The sequence below is a fragment of the Salarias fasciatus genome, chromosome 22 (assembly GCF_902148845.1).
Source record: "Salarias fasciatus chromosome 22, fSalaFa1.1, whole genome shotgun sequence".
Taxonomy (NCBI): Eukaryota; Metazoa; Chordata; class Actinopteri; order Blenniiformes; family Blenniidae; genus Salarias; species Salarias fasciatus.
In genome coordinates, this window is record NC_043765.1 from 9,526,811 (window position 1) to 9,548,753 (window position 21,943).

General features: G+C 45.7%; 5 protein-coding genes across 6 annotated transcripts; 2 read left to right on the forward strand and 3 right to left on the reverse strand.

Moving 5' to 3' along the window:
- Positions 1-1,021: 1,021 nt before the first annotated feature.
- On the reverse strand, positions 1,022-5,870 carry tap2a (transporter associated with antigen processing, subunit type a). Its single transcript, XM_030120673.1, has 11 exons — positions 5,300-5,870; positions 4,996-5,110; positions 4,783-4,913; positions 4,407-4,612; positions 4,007-4,204; positions 3,802-3,930; positions 2,921-3,109; positions 2,652-2,831; positions 2,369-2,528; positions 2,057-2,193; positions 1,022-1,970 (listed from the first exon to the last, which is right to left on the reverse strand). The coding sequence occupies exons 1-11, from the start codon at positions 5,799-5,801 to the stop codon at positions 1,764-1,766; spliced, it is 2,154 nt and encodes a 717-aa protein (XP_029976533.1). The 5' UTR covers positions 5,802-5,870; the 3' UTR covers positions 1,022-1,763.
- A 2,344-nt stretch (positions 5,871-8,214) lies between these two features.
- Positions 8,215-10,508, reverse strand: psmb9a (proteasome 20S subunit beta 9a). Its single transcript, XM_030120674.1, has 6 exons — positions 10,233-10,508; positions 10,076-10,143; positions 9,583-9,714; positions 8,902-9,031; positions 8,631-8,772; positions 8,215-8,410 (listed from the first exon to the last, which is right to left on the reverse strand). Exons 1-6 carry the CDS (start codon positions 10,275-10,277, stop codon positions 8,283-8,285), a joined length of 645 nt encoding a protein of 214 aa, XP_029976534.1. The 5' UTR covers positions 10,278-10,508; the 3' UTR covers positions 8,215-8,282.
- Positions 10,509-11,319: 811 nt separating this feature from the next.
- On the reverse strand, positions 11,320-13,948 carry psmb12 (proteasome 20S subunit beta 12). Its single transcript, XM_030120083.1, has 6 exons — positions 13,800-13,948; positions 13,369-13,439; positions 12,782-12,913; positions 12,550-12,679; positions 12,325-12,469; positions 11,320-11,593 (listed from the first exon to the last, which is right to left on the reverse strand). The coding sequence occupies exons 1-6, from the start codon at positions 13,845-13,847 to the stop codon at positions 11,466-11,468; spliced, it is 654 nt and encodes a 217-aa protein (XP_029975943.1). The 5' UTR covers positions 13,848-13,948; the 3' UTR covers positions 11,320-11,465.
- Positions 13,949-14,044: 96 nt separating this feature from the next.
- On the forward strand, positions 14,045-17,099 carry psmb13a (proteasome 20S subunit beta 13a). 2 transcript variants are annotated; one of them, XM_030120077.1, is made up of 8 exons: positions 14,045-14,197; positions 14,452-14,539; positions 15,247-15,344; positions 15,554-15,694; positions 15,841-15,956; positions 16,055-16,158; positions 16,408-16,640; positions 16,727-17,099. In XM_030120077.1, exons 1-8 carry the CDS (start codon positions 14,136-14,138, stop codon positions 16,836-16,838), a joined length of 954 nt encoding a protein of 317 aa, XP_029975937.1. In that variant the 5' UTR covers positions 14,045-14,135; the 3' UTR covers positions 16,839-17,099. The 2 variants fall into 2 exon arrangements, with proteins under 2 accessions (XP_029975937.1, XP_029975938.1); XM_030120078.1 differs by having other exon boundaries at positions 16,055-16,113; positions 16,486-16,640.
- Positions 17,100-17,588: 489 nt separating this feature from the next.
- Positions 17,589-20,936, forward strand: psmb8a (proteasome 20S subunit beta 8A). Its single transcript, XM_030120080.1, has 6 exons — positions 17,589-17,964; positions 18,203-18,344; positions 19,154-19,265; positions 19,396-19,525; positions 20,430-20,634; positions 20,717-20,936. Exons 1-6 carry the CDS (start codon positions 17,815-17,817, stop codon positions 20,803-20,805), a joined length of 828 nt encoding a protein of 275 aa, XP_029975940.1. The 5' UTR covers positions 17,589-17,814; the 3' UTR covers positions 20,806-20,936.
- Positions 20,937-21,943: the final 1,007 nt, after the last annotated feature.

The window sequence follows — 21,943 nt, forward strand, 5'->3', positions numbered from 1 at the left end:
AAACTCTTCCAGCCGTCGGAGCCACATGGACCGAAAATAGCCTCCAGTTTTATCACACCACTTTAAAACACTGAGAGAAACGATGGAGAGCTCTAGAAAGGAGAAGTGAGACCATGTGACTGTCTGGAGTCTGGAGGCAGTTTTCACCAGAACGTCAGAAACAGTGTGTGATCTGGAACAAACCTGGCTCCAAACCTGCTTTCTAACGTTTCCCTGACCGACTTTTAAAACTCTAGCAGTCATAAAACCAGAAGGAAACGCGGAACCCGCCGGACCTCGGGCGCCATTTCGTGGCTCCGCGGACAGTTTGACAAAATGGCGGCTGAAAAGTTGCCAGAACTCAGCCTGAAGGTTGTCGACAAGGTGGTTTGGTGTTTTGATATGTCACCGTGCACCTTTGGTATTCATGACGCGCATCGACGGGCAGCCTTCCAGACACCCACACACACCCTAAAAAGGAAGAAAGAAAGGTGAAAGGCCCGGACTTTCCAGTCCTCTCTCAACAACAACAACGCCCAACCCTCATAAACACCGAGCTGGTGATGGAACCCCGGCGTTGCTTTCATTTTCACTCTCTGCTGCAGACGCACCAGACGTGAAAACAACAGACGCCGACTGTCAGCCTTACCAACCGAGTGTGCACTTATGTCAGTAGAATATATACAATCAGGCTATTACGCAGTTTTTTTTAATTCCTCACTTAATCAGGATAAATTACTCAACATTTTTTTGTATTTATATAAATGTTAGATTTGCTATTTGATGGACGCCACGACTGATCAGGGTCGTCACTCTGTCACAAGACAACAACAAACATAAAAACACATTTCAGAGAACTGAATCACCCCATACAGATGAAACTGCACAAACAGGGACAACGTGGGACTCTTTGTTTCATATTTTAGTTCAAGCATGTTGTCAAAAGTGCATGTGTTCATAATAAAACAAACTTGTGCTTATAAGTCATACAGAAACATCTTTCAAATGTACAATGTGCAAAAAAACCTCCACAACAACCATGTTCAGAAAAAGGCTGTTTATTACAGTAATCTTTGGTTTTATTTATCAGATGATCTCCATTAAATAAAATATTAAGGCTTACTCCACGCATCAAACATTCATACCTTCATCAAAAACCGGGACACATCATATAAAATATATATATATATATATAGAAAACACTCTTTTATATCATATGAAAAATATCAATCTAGTGCAGTTTGGTCGATAACATCAGGAGGAGGCTTTCAGTGCAGGATTTGCATGTTCTGCCTGGGTTTCCTCCTCCAGGTGCTCCTGTAACCTCCCACAGTCTGAACACGTGCTTCTGAAGTTAAACAGTGGGTCGAACTTTCCCGTATTTCCGGTCACGTCAGGGTTAAACTGAGTCCTAAAGTGTTGGTCACTCACTGTCAATGTTTAGCAGATTTCATTCTATGTGTCTGAATTTACTGTGAAACATGATGCTTGCCAGAAGAAGTGTGTTGAACAGAAATTAAACGGACAAATGAAGAGATAATGATCATTGTCACCATCCAGAGATTGATGTTAAACCAAACATGTTGTTGTATCACACATCAGCATATTTACATTTTCACTTTGTGACAACAAAGGTTTAAAAAAACAACTCTGGAGAAGAAAATCAAAGCTATAAGAATGTTGAAGCGTCTCGTTTATCCTGGAATGAACACGGACGACAGGAGAACGTTCTCCAGGGTCCTCAGTGGAACGCCGCCGTTCCCTCTCGGGGCGTCAGCGGTCCGTCACTGTGCAGCGTTGTCCTGAGCGAAGAACTCGTCCCTCAGCCTGTAGTAGCTTCCCTTCATGTCCATCAGCTCCTGGTGCGTGCCTCTCTCCTCCACTCTGCCTCCCCGGACCACCACAATCTGATCGGCCTTCTCGATGGTCTTCAGCTTGTGTGCGATCACCAGCAGGGTCTGCTGGGGATTGTGGGCCACAGCCTGCTGCACCTGCACACAATCAATCCACCGCTTCATATAGAGCTGTAAACCGTTTCAACTTAACTTCAAACCCAATGGAAACGTTTCAAGCCTACCTTGATTTCGCTGTCGGTGTCCAGAGCGCTGGTGATTTCATCCAGAATGAGGACCCGCGGCTGCCTGACCAGCGCCCGGGCGATGGCGATCTGCTGACGCTCACTTTTGGATAAGTGTCCTCCGCCTTCACCCACCTCTGAGGAAGTGACGAGAATCACGTTAAAATGTTCAACAACAAGGTTTGAGGCATTTTATTTAACAAAATATCACAAAATGCAGAAATATGAATTTATTTGTCCTTGTGAAGCAGGAACAGCCTCACAGGTGATATTTAACTGTGTCCAGGTGAATGCGGTGGAGGAGGCCTCTACCTGTGTCGTAGCCTTTCTCCAGCCGCCTGATGAAGTCGTGGGCGTTGGCTTTGCGAGCCGCTTCCTGGATCTGGTCCAACGAGCAGCCGGGAAGTCCGTAGGCAATGTTTTCTCTGATAGACCCGGAGAACAGCACCGGCTCCTGGCTCACCACGGCAATCTGCCAAACACACACCCACAGCCTCCTCAGCGCCATTTTAGCTTAACATTTACTCATGGAAAAAATAAGATAATAAAGATTAAACATGAGCGGTCAGCCCGGAGCAGAGGTGCGAGTGATCACCTTCTTGTGGAAGTAGTGGTGGTCGTAGTCTTTCAGCGCTTTGCCGTCCAGCAGGATTTCTCCGCTCCCATCCAGCGGCTCGTAGAGTCTCTCCAGCAAACTCACACAGGTGCTTTTTCCTTCTCCGGACGGCCCGACCAGCGCCGTCATCTGGCCCGGCTTCAGCTCCAGGGAGAAGTCCTGAAACACATGAAGAAGTTCACTTATCAGTTAACTATTCCCCCAGATTTGTTTCTTTCTATGTTCATTCATTTTACATTGCATCTCACCTGCAGCACTGCCTTCTGCGGGTTTGACGGATAGGCGAAGTCCAGGTCTCGGAAGACGACGTGTCCGCTCAGGTCGTCCGGTTTGAGCTTCCCCTCCGTGCTGACTTTAGGTTTTCGGTCCAGGTACTCGAACACCTTCCCAGCAGCTCCCACCGAGTTCAGCATGTCTCCAAAGATGTAAGTCAGAGTCTGCAGGTGAAACAGCGCAAAAAGAGCTGATAAATGAACATTATCAGACTCAAGAAAGAAAGAAAAAAATCATCTAAAAGATCATACATTCATACTTTTTCTTTCCTTTTAATTGAAGCCAATGAAAAACAGATAAACTTTCCCTTTCATGACAAAATGTATAATCCAGATGTATTTAGTACAGTCACACACTAATACAAGCTGTAATGGGTGAATGATTATATATTGACTTTATGTAACTTTCCCTGTTTATTATTGACAGGATCAGTTTTCTAAGACACATTTGGATGAATATTTAACTGATCGAAACTGTAAAACTGTTTCTGTTTGTTCAGCTCTGAATCAGGAGTTAAATATCAGAGGATATAGAAGCAGCTGATATTTGATGAGCCTAAATAAACTTTAAAGTGAATTGTGAGATGACTGGAATCTAAACTATGGTGATGTGATGAGAAAATATCCCTCCAAAACGTAAACTGATGGAGGATAAAGAGGCAGCTGGGAGACGAGCTTCTTTTTAGCATCTCAGAGGGATTCAGTCTGAACTCTTGGCTCTCCAGTTCGGTTCAAATGAAGCTCTGCATGAAGACTGAACCCTTGAATCTGAACACAGCAGATCACAGGTGACAGGAAGGGTGCAGTGTGTGTTTTCTTTATGACCCAGTGTTCATATCGTTAGAGTGACGGGATACCCTGATATTGTCTCCAAGATCGGACTGGTAGAGGATGAAGGACACCAGGTTTCCGGTGGTCATCTGCCCCGTCTGGATGAAGAGTCTGCCGTAGTACAACACCAGGACCTGCATGCCCAGCCCCGTTATCTGCGACAACACAAACGCCGAGAATTAACAAAGCCCAGGGAGCTGGAACCACCCGATCGGCCCGGAGACGACTCACCCTCCGTACGAGGAGGTACACGGCTCTGACGGTGTCCCGCCGGTTCCTCAGGGCGCGGATTTCTGACAGCCGTCTGCCGTAGCGCCGGGCTTCCTGTTTCTCCGTGTTGAAGCTGCGAACCAGGCGAATCCCAAACACCACCTCGTTGGCGGCTTCGCTGGCCTGAGCCATGGAATCCTGCATGGCCAGGGTCAGCCTCTGAGGAGAGAGAGAAGGAAACATTCACAGACGAGAAACTGAGTCCAAAAACTCAACTTTTATAGAACTTTTTCCAAAACAATCCTTTCAGCCGACCATGAATCAGCTTTATCTTCTCCTGATGTCTATCCCTCACATGAGCACCTCACCTCAGCCTGTGTTCAGAACTCTCTCCCAGCAGAGCCGGGAGCGGAGCTTCTACCTGGTAGTGTGTGTCGTAGATCTTCTGGATGAGGCCGGTGATGGGCGTCTCCAGCAGCACCAGGAAGGTGAGCTTCCACGACAGGCTGAGCATGAGGGAGATCATGCCCAGCGTCTTGATCAGAGTCCTCAGCAGCACGTTGACATTCAGGCAGACCGTTCTGCCCATCAGGTTTGTGTCTCTTGACAGCCTGGATGTGATTTCACCTGCACACACAAGGAAATCAGGTGTTTTAATACAGAAATACAGGAATGTCTTCCTGCTTCCTGTTCGGTCATGTTTTGTCCAGACATGTCTGCTCATTTTCTCATGAACAACATTGTTTGTTCATGATCTCAGAAAAGAAAAGCTGCATTTTGCACGATAAAAGTCGCACCTGTTTTTGTGGTCTCAAAGAATCCAATTTCCTGCTTGGTCAGCGCTTCGAACAGCATGACCTTGATTCTGCATGTGTAGGAGCCGATGGCGCAGAGCAGCAGCCCCCCTCTGCAGCCTGCAGACACAGAACTGATCCATCCCAGAAGAAAAGGCCGGTTAGAAACGACCCGTGAGCCACAGACCAATGAGACGGGCGACCTCTGACCCTGACCTGCCCAGAGAGTACAGGCTCATGAAGAGGAGCGCAGACAGGAAGTCGTCCGGCTGGTAGTCACTGCGGAGGATGTCGATCACTCTGCCAGTGTAGAAGGGGATGAACATTTCACCTGAAAGAAGACAGAAGAGTGTTCTCACTGTTCTAGTGACTTGTTGCAGAGTCACTTCACTTTGCAAAATCACCATTTATTCTCATGACTTAAAAAAACTTTTTCATTTTTCATGCATTCATTCATTTAATTGTGCATCTTGACTGATTGATCACGTGTATACCCAGCCTCCATCGTGTTTGTACTCACAGAGGACCGCCAGCGACAGGAAGAGCAGCCCCCCCAGCAGCAGCAGGGAGTCGGGCTTGTAGAGACGGAGGACCCTCATGAACAGCACCTTGGCCTCCTGCTTCTTGTCCGCATCCTTGCTCTCGGGGAAGGAGAGCTCCCAGAAGAGCGCGGCGGCCACAGACGCTCCGCCGCTCACGGCCCAGCAGCGCGCGTCCGCCGCGGCGCCGCACCGGCCGCCTCCGCTGGACACCGCGGCCGCCCCGGTCTCGAACACCGGCGGCAGCAGGCTGTACGCCGTCACGAAGCGGAGCAGCACCGGCGTGAACTCCCCGAGCGCGAGCCGGGAGACGGCGGTGAGGGATGACCATCGCAGCGCCGCGCAGACCCAGAGACGCACAAGAAGTCCGAGCGCGCCGCGCGTGACCACCGAGCCCGACGCGTAAAAGATGGAGAAGTCCAGGCAGAGCGCGGCGGCCAGAGCCAGGACTTTCACGCTCACTGTCACCGTGGCCCCCGACATCTCTCCGAAACGCTGTCCTTGTGTGACCCGCGGCGTTTCTGGACCAACACGGAAACTTTCAGTTTCGATTTGAGGCAGCAGCAGCAGCAGGAGGAGGAGGAGGGGGTTTCCCTCAAACACACAACTCTGAGCTGCACGAGGAGACTGTCTGATGCTGGAAGAGGGAATTTTCATTTAACCATCGTCACATCTCATCACGACTCACATGAGTTACTAGAAACAATATCAGCAGTGGAAGAACATTCAGACCACTGGAAAAAACAGAAAATGATTATTCTGTGAGGAATGTGTCAAAATCTGGAATTCTTCAACAACTGAACTGAAGGAAAAACTGGGAAAACACACCAAATAAGCTATTTATCTGTGAGGAGTTCAGCACTGAAATGACCAGAGCAAAACTAATCAGCACAAATGACATCCCGCTGTGCAACACTTTCACACGTTTTAGACGAAAACAGATTAAAATACATCACTGATCAGTAACCCTGTTCACAGTAAATGACTGAAACTTTAAACAGTTATCAAGACAAGAGACTGCAGGACAGACGACTGAGAAAAAAAACCCAGAATAAAATAGATTTAATGACATGTGAGTGGGAATCAATATAGAAAGAAAAAGTGAATTAAATCCATTATATATTCTATGAATCTTGACATGGGAGAAATGTTGAGTAAGAAAATAAAACGAAGAGTGGATCACAAAAAGATCACAAAACATATAAAAAAAAAAGTCTTGGAAAAGGAAAATAAAAAACTTACATGTTACACAGCAAACATACACAGAACCAAATAAGTGGAAAATAAATAATAAATATACAAAATAATCTAATATAAGAATAAATAAAAAAACAGTAATATCTTCAGTGAAACAATGAAAAGTAATACTAAAGTTATATGGGATGTATTATACAGTGCAATAAAAAATAACCAGAGACATGCCACCACCCTCAGTGTTTCATTACAATTATAAACAAAATGAGAGAAAAAAATGAAGCAGTTCATCAGTTCATTTACAACACCGGAGTCAGAGAATATCTGGATCTGATGTTCCTCCAGAGAGGAACTCCAGCAGAATGTCTGTCAAACCTGCTACAGAGGAAGAAACCATACTTATTATCAACACAGGATAAATCTAAACAGAGACACAACTGACATGGAAATAATAAAGAGGGAAATAAAGACATACAGTCAAAACAACAACTCACATCTGTCACCTGTCGGTCCAAACTGAACGACTTCCTCAGGGAAGGAAAATTATACCAATGTAAAGAACTGAAAAAAAAAAAAAACAAAAAACAAAAAAAAAACCCACCACTTTAAAAGCTGCAGTGCAGTCGCTCTGCTCCCACAGTTCTAAAAAAACTTTAATGACAGTTTATGCAAATTGATAGATAAACACTAAAGACGTGCTGACACAGAATATGGATTCAGAACAAAGAGTTTAAAGACACACTTCATGAATAAATTCCATGGAGAATTAGGGATAGGGACTAGGGATATTCAGGATTTAAAGAAACTATTTTTTTTTACATTTTATTTATTTATTTATTGCTTTAATGCTACATCATGTTCTGTGTCATTAGTCCAAGCTTGTGTGAACAATAGATTATCTCCTCTGATCATCCAGGTCCCTGAAATACTTTTTTGAATTTCTTTGATACAGGTTTTATACTTTTCCACATGGAAAATTCATCTTTGGACAAAAGGCCAGGAAGCTTCCATGGCAGAGAATCTCTCAGCAGTAGACTCCAGTTGATAAAGTTCAGAGAGATTTGAACATAAATGTGACTCTGATACGTTTATATGACTGGATGATGTAAGACGGCTGGTAAGCAGCCACTGGGAGCGCTCACTGCTTCTCTGTGATCACTGGAGTCCATAATATTCTCGCTCTGCTCTGTGCTGCTGTTTTTGGCTCCAGTAGATTGGAATGTGTGTTTTTTTCTCGTGTCTCCGTCTGTCAATCATGTTGATGGTGTTTGATCTGTAGCTTCATCACAAATCAGGATGGCACATCTCTGAGAGTTTATCCTGGTAAATAAACTTTTAACAACATCTTTATCAGTTTTACTGTATAAGTGAATTTAAATGAATGAAGCTAGAATTTGACGTACGCAAACCAAATCGTGGGTTTTTCCTGAAGTTCCCTTCAGACAGAACGCTGTCAGAGTTCATGCAGAGTTTGGGAGGAAACCTGGAAGACTGCACGACTAAAGATAAATCATTCACTAAATTATAGCAGAGTGCTCAACGCAATAAAATAACAGGGTCAGGCAGTTTATATCAAATGTCTTGTAGCTTCCTGGAGCAGGTGGATGTAGAAAGTAACTCTACTGATTATTGGTGAATCGGAGGACTTTCAAACTGATCTGACGATCAAAAGGGTTGAACTTTCAAATCAGAAAGAGACACATTAGTTTTGACTTTCTTTTATTAAAATAGTAACTTTTCACATGTGATTCAGTTTACTAGTTGATGGGGTCACTGATCGAAAAAGGTGGGCAGCTCATTTCCCAGAATGACCTTCTCCTCCGTGTGGTCGGCCTCGATGGTGACCATGTAGGCCACGCCGCCGCTGGAGCCGTCACGGTTCATGGCCAGAGACAGCGCTGCGGAGACAGGAGGAGGAGGAGGAGGAGGAGGAGGAGGAGGAGGAGGAGGAGGAGGAGGAGGAGGGGGGGAGGAGGAGGAGGAGGGGGGGAGGAGGAGGAGGAGGAGGGAGGAGGAGGAGGAGGGGGAGGAGGAGGAGGGGGAGGAGGAGGGGTTGGAGACTTTTCGGCGTGAAGCGACGGAGCGATCCGACTCCTCTGAGCGACTCTCTGAACTCACTGTTGACGACGAACTGCTGACACTCCTGCTTGCTCATCCCTTTGCGATACTCGGCATCCACGAAGCCGTAGACGTACCAGCTTCCAGAGCCGCCCACGGCGAAGGGCTGCCTGGTCAGCAGCCCGTTCAGGGTCGCAAACACCTAGAGGTCAAAGGGCACACAGAGCAATGCTCCTTCTTTTAGATAAGAGGATCAAGATGTGTCATCAGTAATGTGACATGATGCTCGTCCCCTGTGGAGGCCCGGCCTCCTCCCTCGCTGAACTCTGACCTGCCCTCCGTCCCGGCGGTCCCAGCCGGCCACGATCAGATGAGCCGACAGCTCCTCCTTGTACTTGTAGGAGATGTTCTTCACCAGCGTGGCGGCGGAGCGCACCTGGGGGTCCTCGCCGATTTCAATACTGACAAGAAAACAACGTTTTGGAGGGATTTCAGTGAGCTGTATGTAATGAACGCAGAAATGTCAAACTAAATGTTTTCTTTCCTGTCAGGTCAGAAACAGAAAATGAGACTTTAATTTGTGTGAAGATGTTTTGGAAACCTCCTCAGTGGTTTAATTTGATAATACGACAGGGCTCTAAAAGCAGCCTCCTCAGTTCTGATGACTTTATTGATGATAAAGGTTGAAGGATCAAAGCCTGAAGTTATCTGGAACCAGAGCAGAGATCACCTGGTTATCTCACTTCTGATTTGAGGATTCAACATCCAATGTTCCACCTTTACAACCAAACTTTGATTTTGAAGGCAAACTGCAGCACTGTTGAACCAAAAAAACTAAAAAGTATACTGCATTTGCACTGGGAAGAGAACATTGTTTGATTATGAAAAAAACTGAAATGCATGTAAAAATCTTTCTGTTAGATAAAACTTTAACCTCCCTGACTGTTAAGAAAGGAAACACTGCTGTTAAGACTGTTAAGAAAGGAAACACTGCTGTCCTTCTCACTCTGACCTGTGGACATCCAGCTGGTAGTTGACTATTTCGGCGATGGTCTGAGCGTCAGCTGCAGACCCAGACAGAGCGCAGTAGATCTTGTCATGGAGGGGAGACAGCTTGTTCATCACCCGGTTCACCACCTTCTCCCTGGATGGAAGGAAGGAAGAGGAGGAGAAGTGAGAAGGATGGAGAGGCCGGAGGAGACGGGACAATGTGGAGGAAGCTGAGTTGAGTTCTGATGAGGATCTGAGAGATCCAGTGTGACACAGTAATACAAAGAAAAGTAAATGTACAGAGAAACCTAAATGAATGAACTGAGACAGAGAAACACATTTTCACAAAAACCACTGAGTGCAAAAAGAAATAAACAGAAATGTAACAGGATGTAGTTTTCTTGGGACATGTGGAGGTGACAGAAGCATGTTTGCAGGTTTGAATCCCTGACCCAGCCGGTCAGCATGTCTCTCTCTCTCCCCTGGATGCTGCTGTCAGGACTGTGGAGACTCACCCTGCGGACACCCTGGAGTCAGAGCCCAGCACCACCCCCCCGTCAAACTCCACCGCGATGATGGTGGTCTGGAACCAGCACGTGAAGAGAGAACATGAGGAGGCTGAGCGCGTGACACACCACCGGGATGTTAACCTGTTTAAAGTCTGACACTCACCCCTGTTTTCACCTCTTCGGACAACCACTCCGGACCGGACTCCATGATGAAGAGGAGGAGGAAGAGGAGGAGGAGGAAGAGGAGGAGGAGGAAGGTGTCTCTGTCTGTGAGGAAGAAACACCTCAGGAAAACACAGCAGCGTCCAGCTCGAGTCGGTCCTGCTGGGAACCTTCCTCAGAACACAGAGTTTGATTTAATTTAGTGAATTAGTGAAAATAATGGAATTAAAGACGGACTGCGGCGCTCCGGCTGAAAACGAAATTGAAAGTGAACTTTCTGCTGTTCTGAGTGGCTGCTGGGCTTAAAGACACAGAGTTGATTTATTTCATTGGTTTGGATCAGACTTATTAAAGACGCAGTGTTTTATTTTATTTCACTGAATCAAACTTATTAAAGACAAAGTCTTTATCTTTTATTATTTATTTTATTGGATCACTGTTACTAAACAGTGTTTTATGTGTTTGGATCACACAGCTGTGTGTTCTGCTGCTTTCTGAAATGTTCAGTCTGAATGTAAAGAAACCTGCTCCATTACTGCACCATACATTCTATCAGTAAGACTACTTTAAACAGCACATTATTACACAGAAACAACAGAACTATCCTTATTTATTTTCTCCTGTTTTAAAACAAGTGATTTGGACATAAATAGAAGTGGAAAATTAGTTTTTTATTGTTCATTTTCCCAGAGTATCATCATTCCAGTTGGAGAGCACTAGTTTGATTTTCTGGTAGATGTTGCAGCATCCTCACTCAGCAACACATTTCCTCCTGTTGCCCGTCTGGAGGTAAAAACATTTCAGAAAAGACTGGATCCATCATATAATGAACAGTCATGAACATTAAAGGAGTCAACATGAAGACTGGAGAAGAAAAGCCAATGAAGGTTTCCTCTCACAGTCCAAAAACATGCATGTCAGCTTAACTGCTGGCTGTAATTGAACTTCAGTGTGTGTGTATCCTGTGAAAGACTGGAGGCCTCTCCAGAGTGTGTCCTCTCTGGACCATAAAGCAGTGAGCTGCGATCGGCTCAGGACAGGATGAAACGGTGTAGAAGATGGATGGATGGATGAAGGATAAAACAACAAAAATTCAACATTTTTATTTATTTTCTTAACAAAATTCTACAAGTTCATCGAGTGATGTTACTGAAGAGTCTGAATGGACTCTGCATCACATAACGCATTAGAGAGGGTAATGTAGAGAATGTGAGGGAGTCCATCCTGGAGGCCGTCAGTCGTCATGGAACTGGGGCAGTTTGTCACCAGGGATCACCGTGTGCTCCACCCCCGACTCTGACACCACCACCAGGTTGGCTACACCGCCGCTCACGTTGTCTCTGCCCATCGCCAGCGCCAGAGCTGGGAGAGGAGGAGAGTAGAGAAAAGGAAATCAGTTCAACTGGTCAAGAAAACACTAAATAAACTCTCTCTGCTGAGTCAGCAAGTATCATAGAAATATTTAAACTTCAATGACAAACAGTAGGAAGGATCAACACTGACATTTATCAGTCTCATTTCCCAGGATTCTAACATTCTCTCAGGTGATACACCTGGCCACTGCCTTATTTCTCACCTTGTTCAAGGAATCTTTCATAAAGATCATTGGTGATAAAAGCACTACTTTTCAATCAGGACCAAATAAAATGTTCAATAAAAGTCCTGAGGTACAGAAAAGCAGCATCTGTTTGAAGATACTTGTTTTAGCCTTAAAATCCTGCTGAAAAGTCAGATATCAGTGTTTTGTTACTTAATCAGACCTTAAATTTCATTTTGCGTGTATAACAAGTGTTATAAATAAAGGTTGATTGATCAGATAATTAATAAGAGGCTCTGTCATGACTGAATCTAAAAACATTCAACTTTTAGTTTTATTTTAAAGATCAATATCATCCTCTGTCACTTCAGCTCTTATGAAAACCATCAGATGTAATTAAAAGCAAAAAAAATGTAATCACATTTTCCTCTATTATGAAAGGATAGCATGTCTAGACACACAGTCACACACACACACACACACACACACACACACACACACACACACACACACACACAGCCACACAGAAACCCACAGTCATCCCAGTGATCGGTACCGTTCGTGGCGAACTGTAAACATTCTTCTTTGCTCATGTTGGGTCTGTATTTGGCGTCCACGTAGCCGTAGATGTACGTGCTTCCTGATCCAGCGATCATGACTGGCTGGCTGATCAACATTCCTCCGATGGCCACGACGTACACCTGTGAAGAGAGGAGAGGAGTCAGAGCGACGCAAAGCCCAGCAGTGACCGTCGGGAGGTTTTTTTTAATGTAACCAGCACCTGCGGGCCTTTCTTCCTGTCCCAGCCGGCTGTGATGAATCCGGCCTCCAGCTCGTCCTTGTTTTTGAAGCACAGCTCTTTCATCACCGTGGCCGCTGCGACCACCAGAGGAGGCTTCTCCATCTGCACGCTGCGGACAGTCAGAATGGATCAGTCTTATCTTTCCCTCTGCATGTGTCATTACGATCTGCTGGATATAATGATTTTAAAGTGTTTCCCAGAGAACACACACCTGTGAAAGGAGAGGTGGAACTTGGCAGCTTTGGTGACGGCCTGAGCGTCTGCCAGAGAGCCAGACATGCAGCAGAAGATCCGGTCGTGAACCTGAATCACTTTGTTGATGGTCTTAGACGACACATATTCTCTGAAAGGAAAGAAGGTGAAATGAGAAGACAGAACGGCTCCTGACTGCTTCTGAATAAAAAGCCTTCAAATAAAGTGTGAAGCTGTCAGAGAAGATCATCCAGAAATGGATCTGATGGTTAATTTTCTGTCGACACAGTATGAAGCATAGCTGCCTGCCAGCAGGAATAAAAAATGCCCCTTTTCCTGAAGTTTGCATGTTCTCCATGATGGTCTTTCAATGCACAATACTAAGGTGAATATTAGTTACTTTGTTTCCAAAATATTTTTCAAATGTGAGGATCATCAAATCAAACACTAAAAACTCTCATGTTTGGTTTTCACCAAGAGCCACAGATCTGTCACACAACAGCTTGGATGTCATGAAAGTTAACAGGTGATGTGTCAGCTCTAAAGGGGTTGTCTGTGTGCTTCATCCCAGCATCCTCATCTTCATCCCAGCATCCTCATCCTCACCCTCCGATGGACGCCCGGGAATCTGATCCGATCACCACTCCTCCGTCAAACAAGGCGGCCAGGATGGTGGTCTGAGGCGGGAGAGAAGATCAGACTGCAGGTAAGTGTGAACAACACAACTTTATCTCAGCTTCCTGTTCATTCAGAACGAATGAATGTGGCAATGCATTATGGGATGTGGAGTTTCAGGAAATAACTTTGTATGAGAACATTAAACGAAAAAGAAAATACTTTCAAATGTCTTCCTTTGCTAAAGTGGTAAAATAAAAGTTCTTCAGAGATTATATGTAAACATTGATTGTTTAATTTGACTTCAGGTGACATTATCAGGTGAGCTACGGTAACAGTCTCTGATCGATCATTTCACATGTTAAACCTTCAGTTCTTCATTCGAGGGTAAAATACGAGCGGCCTGCTCCAGATTTACTCACCCCGGTGCTCACTCCTTTGACTTGCGAGCTCATGCAGTGTTTCTCCATTTTCTCCCTCAAATCGAAAGAGAAGCAGAGCCGACGCTCAGACAGCGTCGTCGCCTCGCTTCGCTTCGGCTCCACTCGGCTCAGTTCGGCTCAGTTCGGCTTGCCTCACCTCACCTCGGCTCCACTCGGCTCAGTTCGGCTACACTCGACTCGGCTCACCTCACCTCACCTCGGCTCCACTCGGCTCACCTCACCTCAACTCGGCTTCACTTCGGCTCCACTCGGCTCCTTCCGTCTCGATTCGGCTCAGCGCAGCGAGACGCGCAGTAAAGACCCACATCCAGCAGTATGTCGCTATCAAATGTCCTCCAAACTCCTGCGTCTGGGTTTAATTTCGACAACTCAGCGAGGTAGGAGCTTCTTCGTGTGTTTTCCGAGCAGCGGAATGTTTTATTCCTGGTAGAAATTAAAACAGACGCTGAACATTTCATTGATTTCAAAAGTGAAAGTAACTTTATCCTGCCTGCTTGTCACGTTGATTCGTTGAAAAACAGTGATGTGCTGTTTTCACTATATTCTAATCTATATGATGAGTTGCCAGTTCTTCCCGAGTGGACCTCCTCACCGCCACAGCCCCTCTCTCCCGTTTCCCTCCATCCTTCAGAAATGCTGCTCTGGAGACTCTCTTCGATGGAGGAAACACTCCAAAACCCATGAAGACAGGCACCACGATAGCTGGAGTGGTGTTCAAGGCGAGTACGAATGTGGTTTATACAGAAAAACCAAAAAAACTACATCTTTCTGTCCGTATTTGACGCTCCTAATGTAGTTTTTAAATCATTGCACAGTTTCAAAAGGTAAACATGCTTTAACCTCTCCTCAGTCCTGAATTACAACCTAAAATACATAATAAATGTTGATGTTTCTTTAAATATCAGTGTGTTTTTGCATGGAGCTTCAGTTAGCGCATATTTTACTCCCCTCCTCACTTCAGTCTGCAGGAGACACTTCATGAACTGGATGTTGACAGTAAATCAAACCCAGAATGCAAAAATAGGAAACATTTCAAATGTCGGAATGTTTTGTCAATAAGGAACAAACAAATGTAGCTACAGAAAGCACACAACAGGGCATTACTTTACAATGTTTTGAGTCTAATTAGAGTTTAAGGAGTTTTAAATGTCTTCAGGTAGGTTTCATAAAGAAGCTAAGACTTTCTCAGAGGCTGAAAATCAGGTTGATGAAATGTGCTCCATCAGTAAAGACACATTTAGCAAGTTCTGTTTATTCTTTTTTAATGAAGTCACAACAGAGAAAGGTATCATTCTTCCTGCATTTCCACATATTTCCACAGTATTTGCTCATGTTCTACTGACTCAGAAAAGAGTTCAGTGTGTTTCCCTGGTGTAGTTACTGTTAATGTGGAGCAGTGGGAGCTGAGATGTGTGTTTGGCTGCAGGATGGAGTGGTGCTGGGAGCAGACACTCGAGCCACCTCCAGCGAAGTGGTGGCCGACAAGATGTGCGCCAAGATTCACTACATCTCTCCGAACATATAGTAGGTCTGATGAGGGTGAGAGGAAGCAGCTCTTCACCCCTCTCAAGTCTTTTTCCACCATTTCAACTGGATATTTGGCATGGATCTGTCTGCAACTCACTCAGAGAAACATTAGTATAAAACCTAGTTCATGCATATGTGACTGTGGATGAAGCTGAATAACTCTGGCTGCTCTCTGTTGTCTCTGCCTCCTCTTCCTCTGTGTCCAGCTGCTGCGGAGCCGGCACCGCCGCAGACACCGAGAAGACCACCGAGCTGCTGTCCTCCAACCTCACCATCTTCTCCCTGAACAGCGGGAGGAACCCCCGCGTCGTCATGGCCGTCAGCATCCTGCAGGACATGCTGTACAGGTCTGCTGCACGCACACACACACACACACACACACACACACACACACACACACACACACACACACACACACACACACACACACACACACACACACACCCAGCCGCGTTCTCTCTGCACTCTAACCCGCTGCGTTGCTGTCACTCAGGTATCACGGTCAAATCGGTGCCAACCTCATCCTGGGGGGGGTGGACTGCACCGGGAACCACCTGTACACCGTGGGGCCGTACGGCAGCGTCAACAAGATGTCCTACCTGGCTATGGGTGTGTGTCTGTATCAGCAGAGCTCCTATGAGTGAAATAACCCATAGAAAGTGCTGCAGGTGTGTATTTATTTCCCTCTTTTCTCTCTTTACATGTAGGATCCGGGGACCTGGCTGCTCTTGGGATTTTAGAAGATGGGTTTAAACCTGATCTGGAGGTACCCTCACTGAGTCTTACAGTTGGACTGTGTGGATGTATTCTGTCCGTCACAATTGCTGGTTTTTGTCAATTACCATTGCTGGTATTGTCTAATTGTTATTGTCTATTGTTTACTATATTTTGTCTTGTAGCGTAACTATGTGCTCATAGTGTTTCCATAGATGAGCTTGGGGGTAGGATTAAATAAGTTTTCTTCCTCCTACTCCCTTTTTTCAGGCATTCTATGTTTATGTTATTATATTGGAATTTTTTTGTTTTGCGGTGTAAATCGCCTGAAATGAATTAATAAAAAAAAAAAAAACCCTCCAGATCAGACCCAGTGTTGTTAATCCCCCTCTCTGTCCTGTGTGATCTCTCTGCTCCGCCTCAGCTGGACCAAGCTAAGGAGCTGGTGCGAGCGGCCATCCAGGCCGGCATCATGTGCGACCTGGGCTCCGGGAACAACATCGACATCTGCGTCATCACCAAAGAAGGAGTGGACTACATCCGGCCGTATCAGGAGTCTCCGTACGGCACGGGCAGCAGGTAGCCTGCACGACTCCACCTGACAAACACAGGCCTGCTCCGTGGTTCAGACCGCTAATCCACACGTCCGTCTGACTGTTGTCCAGGAAATCCAAGTACAAGTACGGCCCGGGCACCACGGCGGTGCTGAAGGAAGACGTGGTTCCTCTGAAGCTGGAGGTGGTGCAGGAGACGGTGCAGCCGATGGAGACGGCCTGAGCGCCACACGGCTCCGAAGCTTCACATCCAGACAACTGAGACACTTTCAGGGAGTTTAGGAGTGTAAATAAAGAAACAGACATGAGACCATTAAAAACATTTCCAGCTTGTTGTTTTTTTTACGTGTTTCACTTGATTGAGACTCTGGGATTGAACTGGGCTTTACTGCAGTATTTCATCAGTTGTTTCCACTGGGAGCTGTGATGAAAAGATGCAGCTGTTATTACTGTCATTTGAATAAAGTTACATTTGATAACTCCTCTTATTGTCAACTGATTTCTTCTTCTGGCTTCATAAATAAACTAGTCTTCCCTTCACTTTATTTCTTGTAGTTTTAAAGATAAGCTATTCCTCCCTTTACATTATTTGTTCTTGCTTTATAGATAAACTGTTCCTCCCTTCATCTTATTTCTCCTGGGGTTTTATAAATAAACTATTACTTCCTTCATGTTATTAAGTTTTAAAGATAAACTATTTCTCCCTTCACCTTATTTCTTGTGGTTTTAGGGATAAATCGTGTGTTTTTCAGTGTTTATATCACATTAAACTCTGAAATTATATTGTCACTGGATCGCACTGTGACTTTCTGAGTAACTTATTATGGGATGGCAGTTTAACACCTGTCTGAAAACCTGAAGACTTTATTTCCGCCTGGATACTGATGATGAGGAGGAAGCTCGCTCTTCTATTGGTTTAATTCTTTTTTTTATTCTACAAGAATGTGGCGTTATTGATTCAGAGTTAGACTAATCGATTTTCTTGAAGAAAAGTCATAAACTGACTCCTTTATTTGTTTTTAGTCGCTAAACGGAGTTTTTTTCTGGCAGATAAACAGATTTTATCTCCTTCAGATTAAACAAACGTTAAGCAGGTTTTCAGAATCCTTTCACTTTCGACTTCTGTGTCATCCAGCACATTTCCTCCTTCGTGCTCTCGGGCCTGTTTTCCCCAGAATAACTCTTTCTCCGTATAAACCATGGCTCTGGTGGAGGTCAGCGGGCTGCGGCGGTTCGTGGAGCTCCGCGATCAGATCCTCCCCGCCGGACCGACGCCGCTGCTGCACCGGACCGGCCACTACACGTTCGGGGCAGAAACCCCGGAATTCGCGGTTCCTCTGGGTGTAGATGTGAGTATGATTTCACCCTCACTACTGCGTTTTCATCGTATTAAGCCCCAGCAGCGGCAGGACGCGCTGAGTTCTACTTTTACGCGTCTCTGGTTTTCAGCGCGTCTCTAAACAAAACTCAATTAATCATATTTCTACTTCAGCACGCCGGGTGTTATCACACTGATCACTTATCAGGGTTAAAATGTGCTGAATGATAAGTTTCCAGCTGTCATCTCTTTCTGCTTTCGTCCTCCAGCCCTCAGGGTTTCTGAAGTCCTGCAGCCGGGATGGAGGAGTGAGTATCGACATGAACCATGGCACCACCACCCTGGCCTTCAAGTTCAGGCACGGGGTCATCGTGGCGGTGGACTCCAGAGCCTCAGCCGGAAACTATTTAGGTACTGCGGAGAAATCTGGATGGTCTGTCTATTACATTAAAGGGATACTTCAATATTTTGGCAAATTGGCCCATTTAGCGCAATTCCTTGGTCATTTCGAACAGCATACTTACTTTTTTTGTGAGGGCGAGCTGTTGTTTATTCAGAGGTGAGTCGGGGAAGGTTTTCGGGACGGACATAATGGAAGTGGATGGTATTTTGGTTCCCCCTCGTCAAACTCATCAAATACACAATTCAACAACCCCAAAACACTTTGGTGGACACGTTATAATCCGCACATTCACTACGCTGTGGAACACCAACAAATAATATTGTAGCGTTACGACACTGAAGCAAATACTGGGAACTACTTTTTCTTTTGAAATCACTACGCCCAGACGCCATGTTTAGTAAGTAGTTCCGTCTTAGCAATCTGTCTTAGCATAAACAACTCAATCTGGTAATTTTGCATTAACATTTCACAGTGTAGTGAATGTGCGGATTATAACGTGTCCACCAAAGTGTTTTGGGGTTGTTGGATTGTGTATTTGATGAGTTTGACGAGAGGAATCAAAAATACCATTCACTTCCATTGTGTCCGTCCCGAAAACCTCCCCGACTCACCTCTGGATAAACAACAGCTCACCCTCACAAAAAAGTAAGCATGCTGTTCGAAATGACTAAGGAATTGCACTAAATGGGCCAATTTGCCAAAATGTTGAAGTATCACTTTAAAGTCGATAAGCCTCAGTTCCTGCAGGCCTCATTATCTTTACCTCGCCGTGTCGTGGAGTGAATCCGTTCTCCCTCTGACTCTTGTGGCTTTGCAGCGTCCACCAACGCCAACAAGGTGATTGAGATCAACCCCTACCTGCTGGGCACCATGTCGGGCAGCGCGGCCGACTGCCAGCACTGGGAGAGACTGCTGGCCAAAGAGTGCAGGTCTGTCCCCGACGCCCAGAAACACGTTCTTCACATCAGATCTGTTGTACCGTATTAACTCAGAAGGTTTTACATTCAGTGTTAATACACTCAGCTGATCACTGCCGCTTGGCTTCCTGACTGTATCCAGACTGTTCAAGCTGAGGAACAACCAGCGGATCTCCGTGGCCGCGGCCTCCAAGCTGCTGTCCAACATGATGCTGGGCTACCGGGGCATGGGCCTGTCCATGGGGAGCATGATCTGCGGCTGGGACAAGGAGGTGAGTCTGGCTCTATCTCCCTGTTAGTCAGGAGCAGTAAACCTCACAACAGCTCAGCTGCATCTGTTCATGTCTCTGGAGACTCTTCACCCTGAACCAGGAGGCTGGATCGGTTCAGGCATGGAGAGATGATCGACCATGATTGTATTCCAAGGCAGAATATTCAGACTGACTGAATGGACTCTGCTTGGAGGTACGGTGGTGTAGCGCTCTTATTTGTCGGGCCGTGACAATGTTTTTTTACCGATTCGATTTTTACAATGCTTTTGAGTGCCGATTCAATTTAAATTGTGATTCTTCGATTCAGAGGATTTTTGTGTTCTTCAGTTGGCTTTAACAGCAGACCAGGTGAAAAAGTCTAATGATGACGTCTGCAGACGATATCAGGAACCAGATTTCCTCAAAAATGCACATCACCTCTGAGTCCAATGGTTTCTACCTTTGAACTTCCTTTTCTAAATCTTTGGCTGTGAATAAAAGAATCAAAAAGAACAGCATCAAAAATGTAGTTTTTCTTCAAATCCAGCCATTTCCTCCTCATGTCTACTAAAAATACACTACATCCATCCATCCATCCATCCATCCATTTTCCACCGCTTATCCGGGGCCGGGTCGCGGGGGCAGCAGTCTCAGCAGATATGCCCAGACTTCCCCGTCCCCAGACTCTTCCTGCTGATACTAGACTGGAAAAGAAATCCAGTCACATACTAGTACTTATGTGACTGGATTTCTTTTGGGGTATTTAAAACACTGCTGATGCTTAAAGAAATCACCTTTTAGTGATACTCAAAGAGAGTTTGTATTGAGATTTGATGCCATCGATGGGTCAACTTGCAGGTCAAACAGCCTCAGCAGCTTCTTAGTGTGGCTCAGACTCTGACCTCTGACCTCTGTGTCCCCCCAGGGCCCGGGGCTGTACTACGTGGACGAGAACGGGACCCGTCTGTCCGGCCAGATGTTCTCCACCGGCTGCGGGAACAGCTACGCCTACGGCGTGGTGGACAGCGGCTACCGGGAGGACATGACGGTGGAGGAGGCGTACGAGCTGGGCCGCCGGGGCATCACTCACGCCACGCACCGGGACGCCTACTCCGGAGGCGTGGTCAACAGTGAGTACGGACCGGTGTGTGGATGCTTCAGAGAGGAGGGACGCCTCTTCATCTGTGTGTGTGTGTGTGTGTGTGTGTGCAGTGTACCACATGCGTGAGGACGGCTGGATCAAGGTGTGTCAGGAGGACGTGTCGGAGCTCATCCACCGCTACAAGAAGGGCCTGTTCTGAGTGTTCACACACACCGGGACCGGGACGGGACCGGGACTGCCGTCCTGCTGCTGCTGGACGTCTGCAGACCGACCAGGCTCATTCTGATCACATCCTCTCTGAAAACAACTAATAAAGACTCCTCCAATCCACCGAGTGTCCTGGATTCACTGTGATCAGCTGATCCTGAGTATTGAAACTGTTTCTAATGGAATAACCTCACACTCTCCTCAATCTGCTGTCACTCCAGACAACAAGGAGATGATCAGAGCGCTCTCCTCTTATAGTGAGGACTGAGAGTTTCAGAAGATTCTCTCAGAAACACCTGGGAGTCCTCCAGAGGACGTCCACTGAAACGTCTCGTCTCTGACTCTGATCAGAGGATGTTTTCAAGATTTTAAAGTCAGTCTAAATAAACTCTCCTGTGTTTCATTTGCACGTGATGCAATATGTTGAAAAGGATGTTTAAAATCAAACATATTTCACTATTTTTGCCTGAAAAAGTCTAAAGTTGCGCCTCCAAAAAACATCAGTTTACTGATATTTCATAACCATAAAAAAGACCTCTTAAAACTAAATTAACAAAATGAAAAGTGTGATTGAGTTTTTAGTGTTCAGAGTTTAAATAATCCCATCTGGAAGCTCTGAGTCACACCTTGAATTAGGGACGTCCCGATCTGGTCACGTAATCGGAAATCTGGCTCGATCACATGTTTGCAGACTCGATCGGAATCGGACGTTACCTCCCGATCCGGACTCGGATATATGGAGAGTTATTTTCATTACTTTTTTAATCAGATCTGGAGTTCCGCGGTGGCTCAGAGTGACTCCTCTCTCCTCCACAGAGAAGGGGAAATACATGCGTCATGACATCACTTCTTTACTGTGACGCTATTGGTTACAGCGGCAGTCAACATGGAAGCAGTGTGAAGCTAGTAGCGCGAGCGTGTCTGATCGGATTGGGACTCGGTGTCGGTATTGGTTCAAAATGAAATGACTCAGATTCGGACTCGGGGCAAAAAACTTGATCGGGACATCCCATACCTTGAATTAAAATTATAAACATGTCGAAGAAATACTGAGTGATTGGTGTTGATGAAGGATTCATCTTCAGGAGTTTTACACTGGAAAAATATTCGGTAACACTTTATTTGAAGCG

What these genes read in the sequence shown, in the direction of transcription:
- tap2a (XM_030120673.1), bottom strand. Translation starts at nt 5,801, where the DNA reads ATGTCGGGGGCCACGGTGACAGTGAGCGTGAAAGTCCTGGCTCTGGCC. An exon ending in TGTACCTCCTCGTACGGAGG is followed by an intron (nt 3,931 to 4,006) that starts GTGAGTCGTCTC and finishes GTGTTGTCGCAG; the next exon opens with ATAACGGGGCTGGGCATGCA. An exon ending in ATCTTGGAGACAATATCAGG is followed by an intron (nt 3,110 to 3,801) that starts GTATCCCGTCAC and finishes TTTCACCTGCAG; the next exon opens with ACTCTGACTTACATCTTTGG.
- psmb9a (XM_030120674.1), bottom strand. Translation starts at nt 10,277, where the DNA reads ATGGAGTCCGGTCCGGAGTGGTTGTCCGAAGAGGTGAAAACAGGG. An exon ending in CCGAAGAGGTGAAAACAGGG is followed by an intron (nt 10,144 to 10,232) that starts GTGAGTGTCAGA and finishes TGCTGGTTCCAG; the next exon opens with ACCACCATCATCGCGGTGGA. An exon ending in GACTCCAGGGTGTCCGCAGG is followed by an intron (nt 9,715 to 10,075) that starts GTGAGTCTCCAC and finishes CCTTCCATCCAG; the next exon opens with GGAGAAGGTGGTGAACCGGG.
- psmb12 (XM_030120083.1), bottom strand. Translation starts at nt 13,847, where the DNA reads ATGGAGAAACACTGCATGAGCTCGCAAGTCAAAGGAGTGAGCACCGGG. An exon ending in TTCCACCTCTCCTTTCACAG is followed by an intron (nt 12,680 to 12,781) that starts GTGTGTGTTCTC and finishes GACTGTCCGCAG; the next exon opens with CGTGCAGATGGAGAAGCCTC. An exon ending in TTTACAGTTCGCCACGAACG is followed by an intron (nt 11,594 to 12,324) that starts GTACCGATCACT and finishes CTCCTCTCCCAG; the next exon opens with CTCTGGCGCTGGCGATGGGC.
- psmb13a (XM_030120077.1), top strand. Translation starts at nt 14,136, where the DNA reads ATGTCGCTATCAAATGTCCTCCAAACTCCTGCGTCTGGGTTTAATTTC. An exon ending in GATGTCCTACCTGGCTATGG is followed by an intron (nt 15,957 to 16,054) that starts GTGTGTGTCTGT and finishes CTTTACATGTAG; the next exon opens with GATCCGGGGACCTGGCTGCT. An exon ending in GACTGTGTGGATGTATTCTG is followed by an intron (nt 16,159 to 16,407) that starts TCCGTCACAATT and finishes AATTAATAAAAA; the next exon opens with AAAAAAAAACCCTCCAGATC.
- psmb8a (XM_030120080.1), top strand. Translation starts at nt 17,815, where the DNA reads ATGGCTCTGGTGGAGGTCAGCGGGCTGCGGCGGTTCGTGGAGCTCCGC. An exon ending in CTGCTGGCCAAAGAGTGCAG is followed by an intron (nt 19,266 to 19,395) that starts GTCTGTCCCCGA and finishes GACTGTATCCAG; the next exon opens with ACTGTTCAAGCTGAGGAACA. An exon ending in TCTGCGGCTGGGACAAGGAG is followed by an intron (nt 19,526 to 20,429) that starts GTGAGTCTGGCT and finishes GTGTCCCCCCAG; the next exon opens with GGCCCGGGGCTGTACTACGT.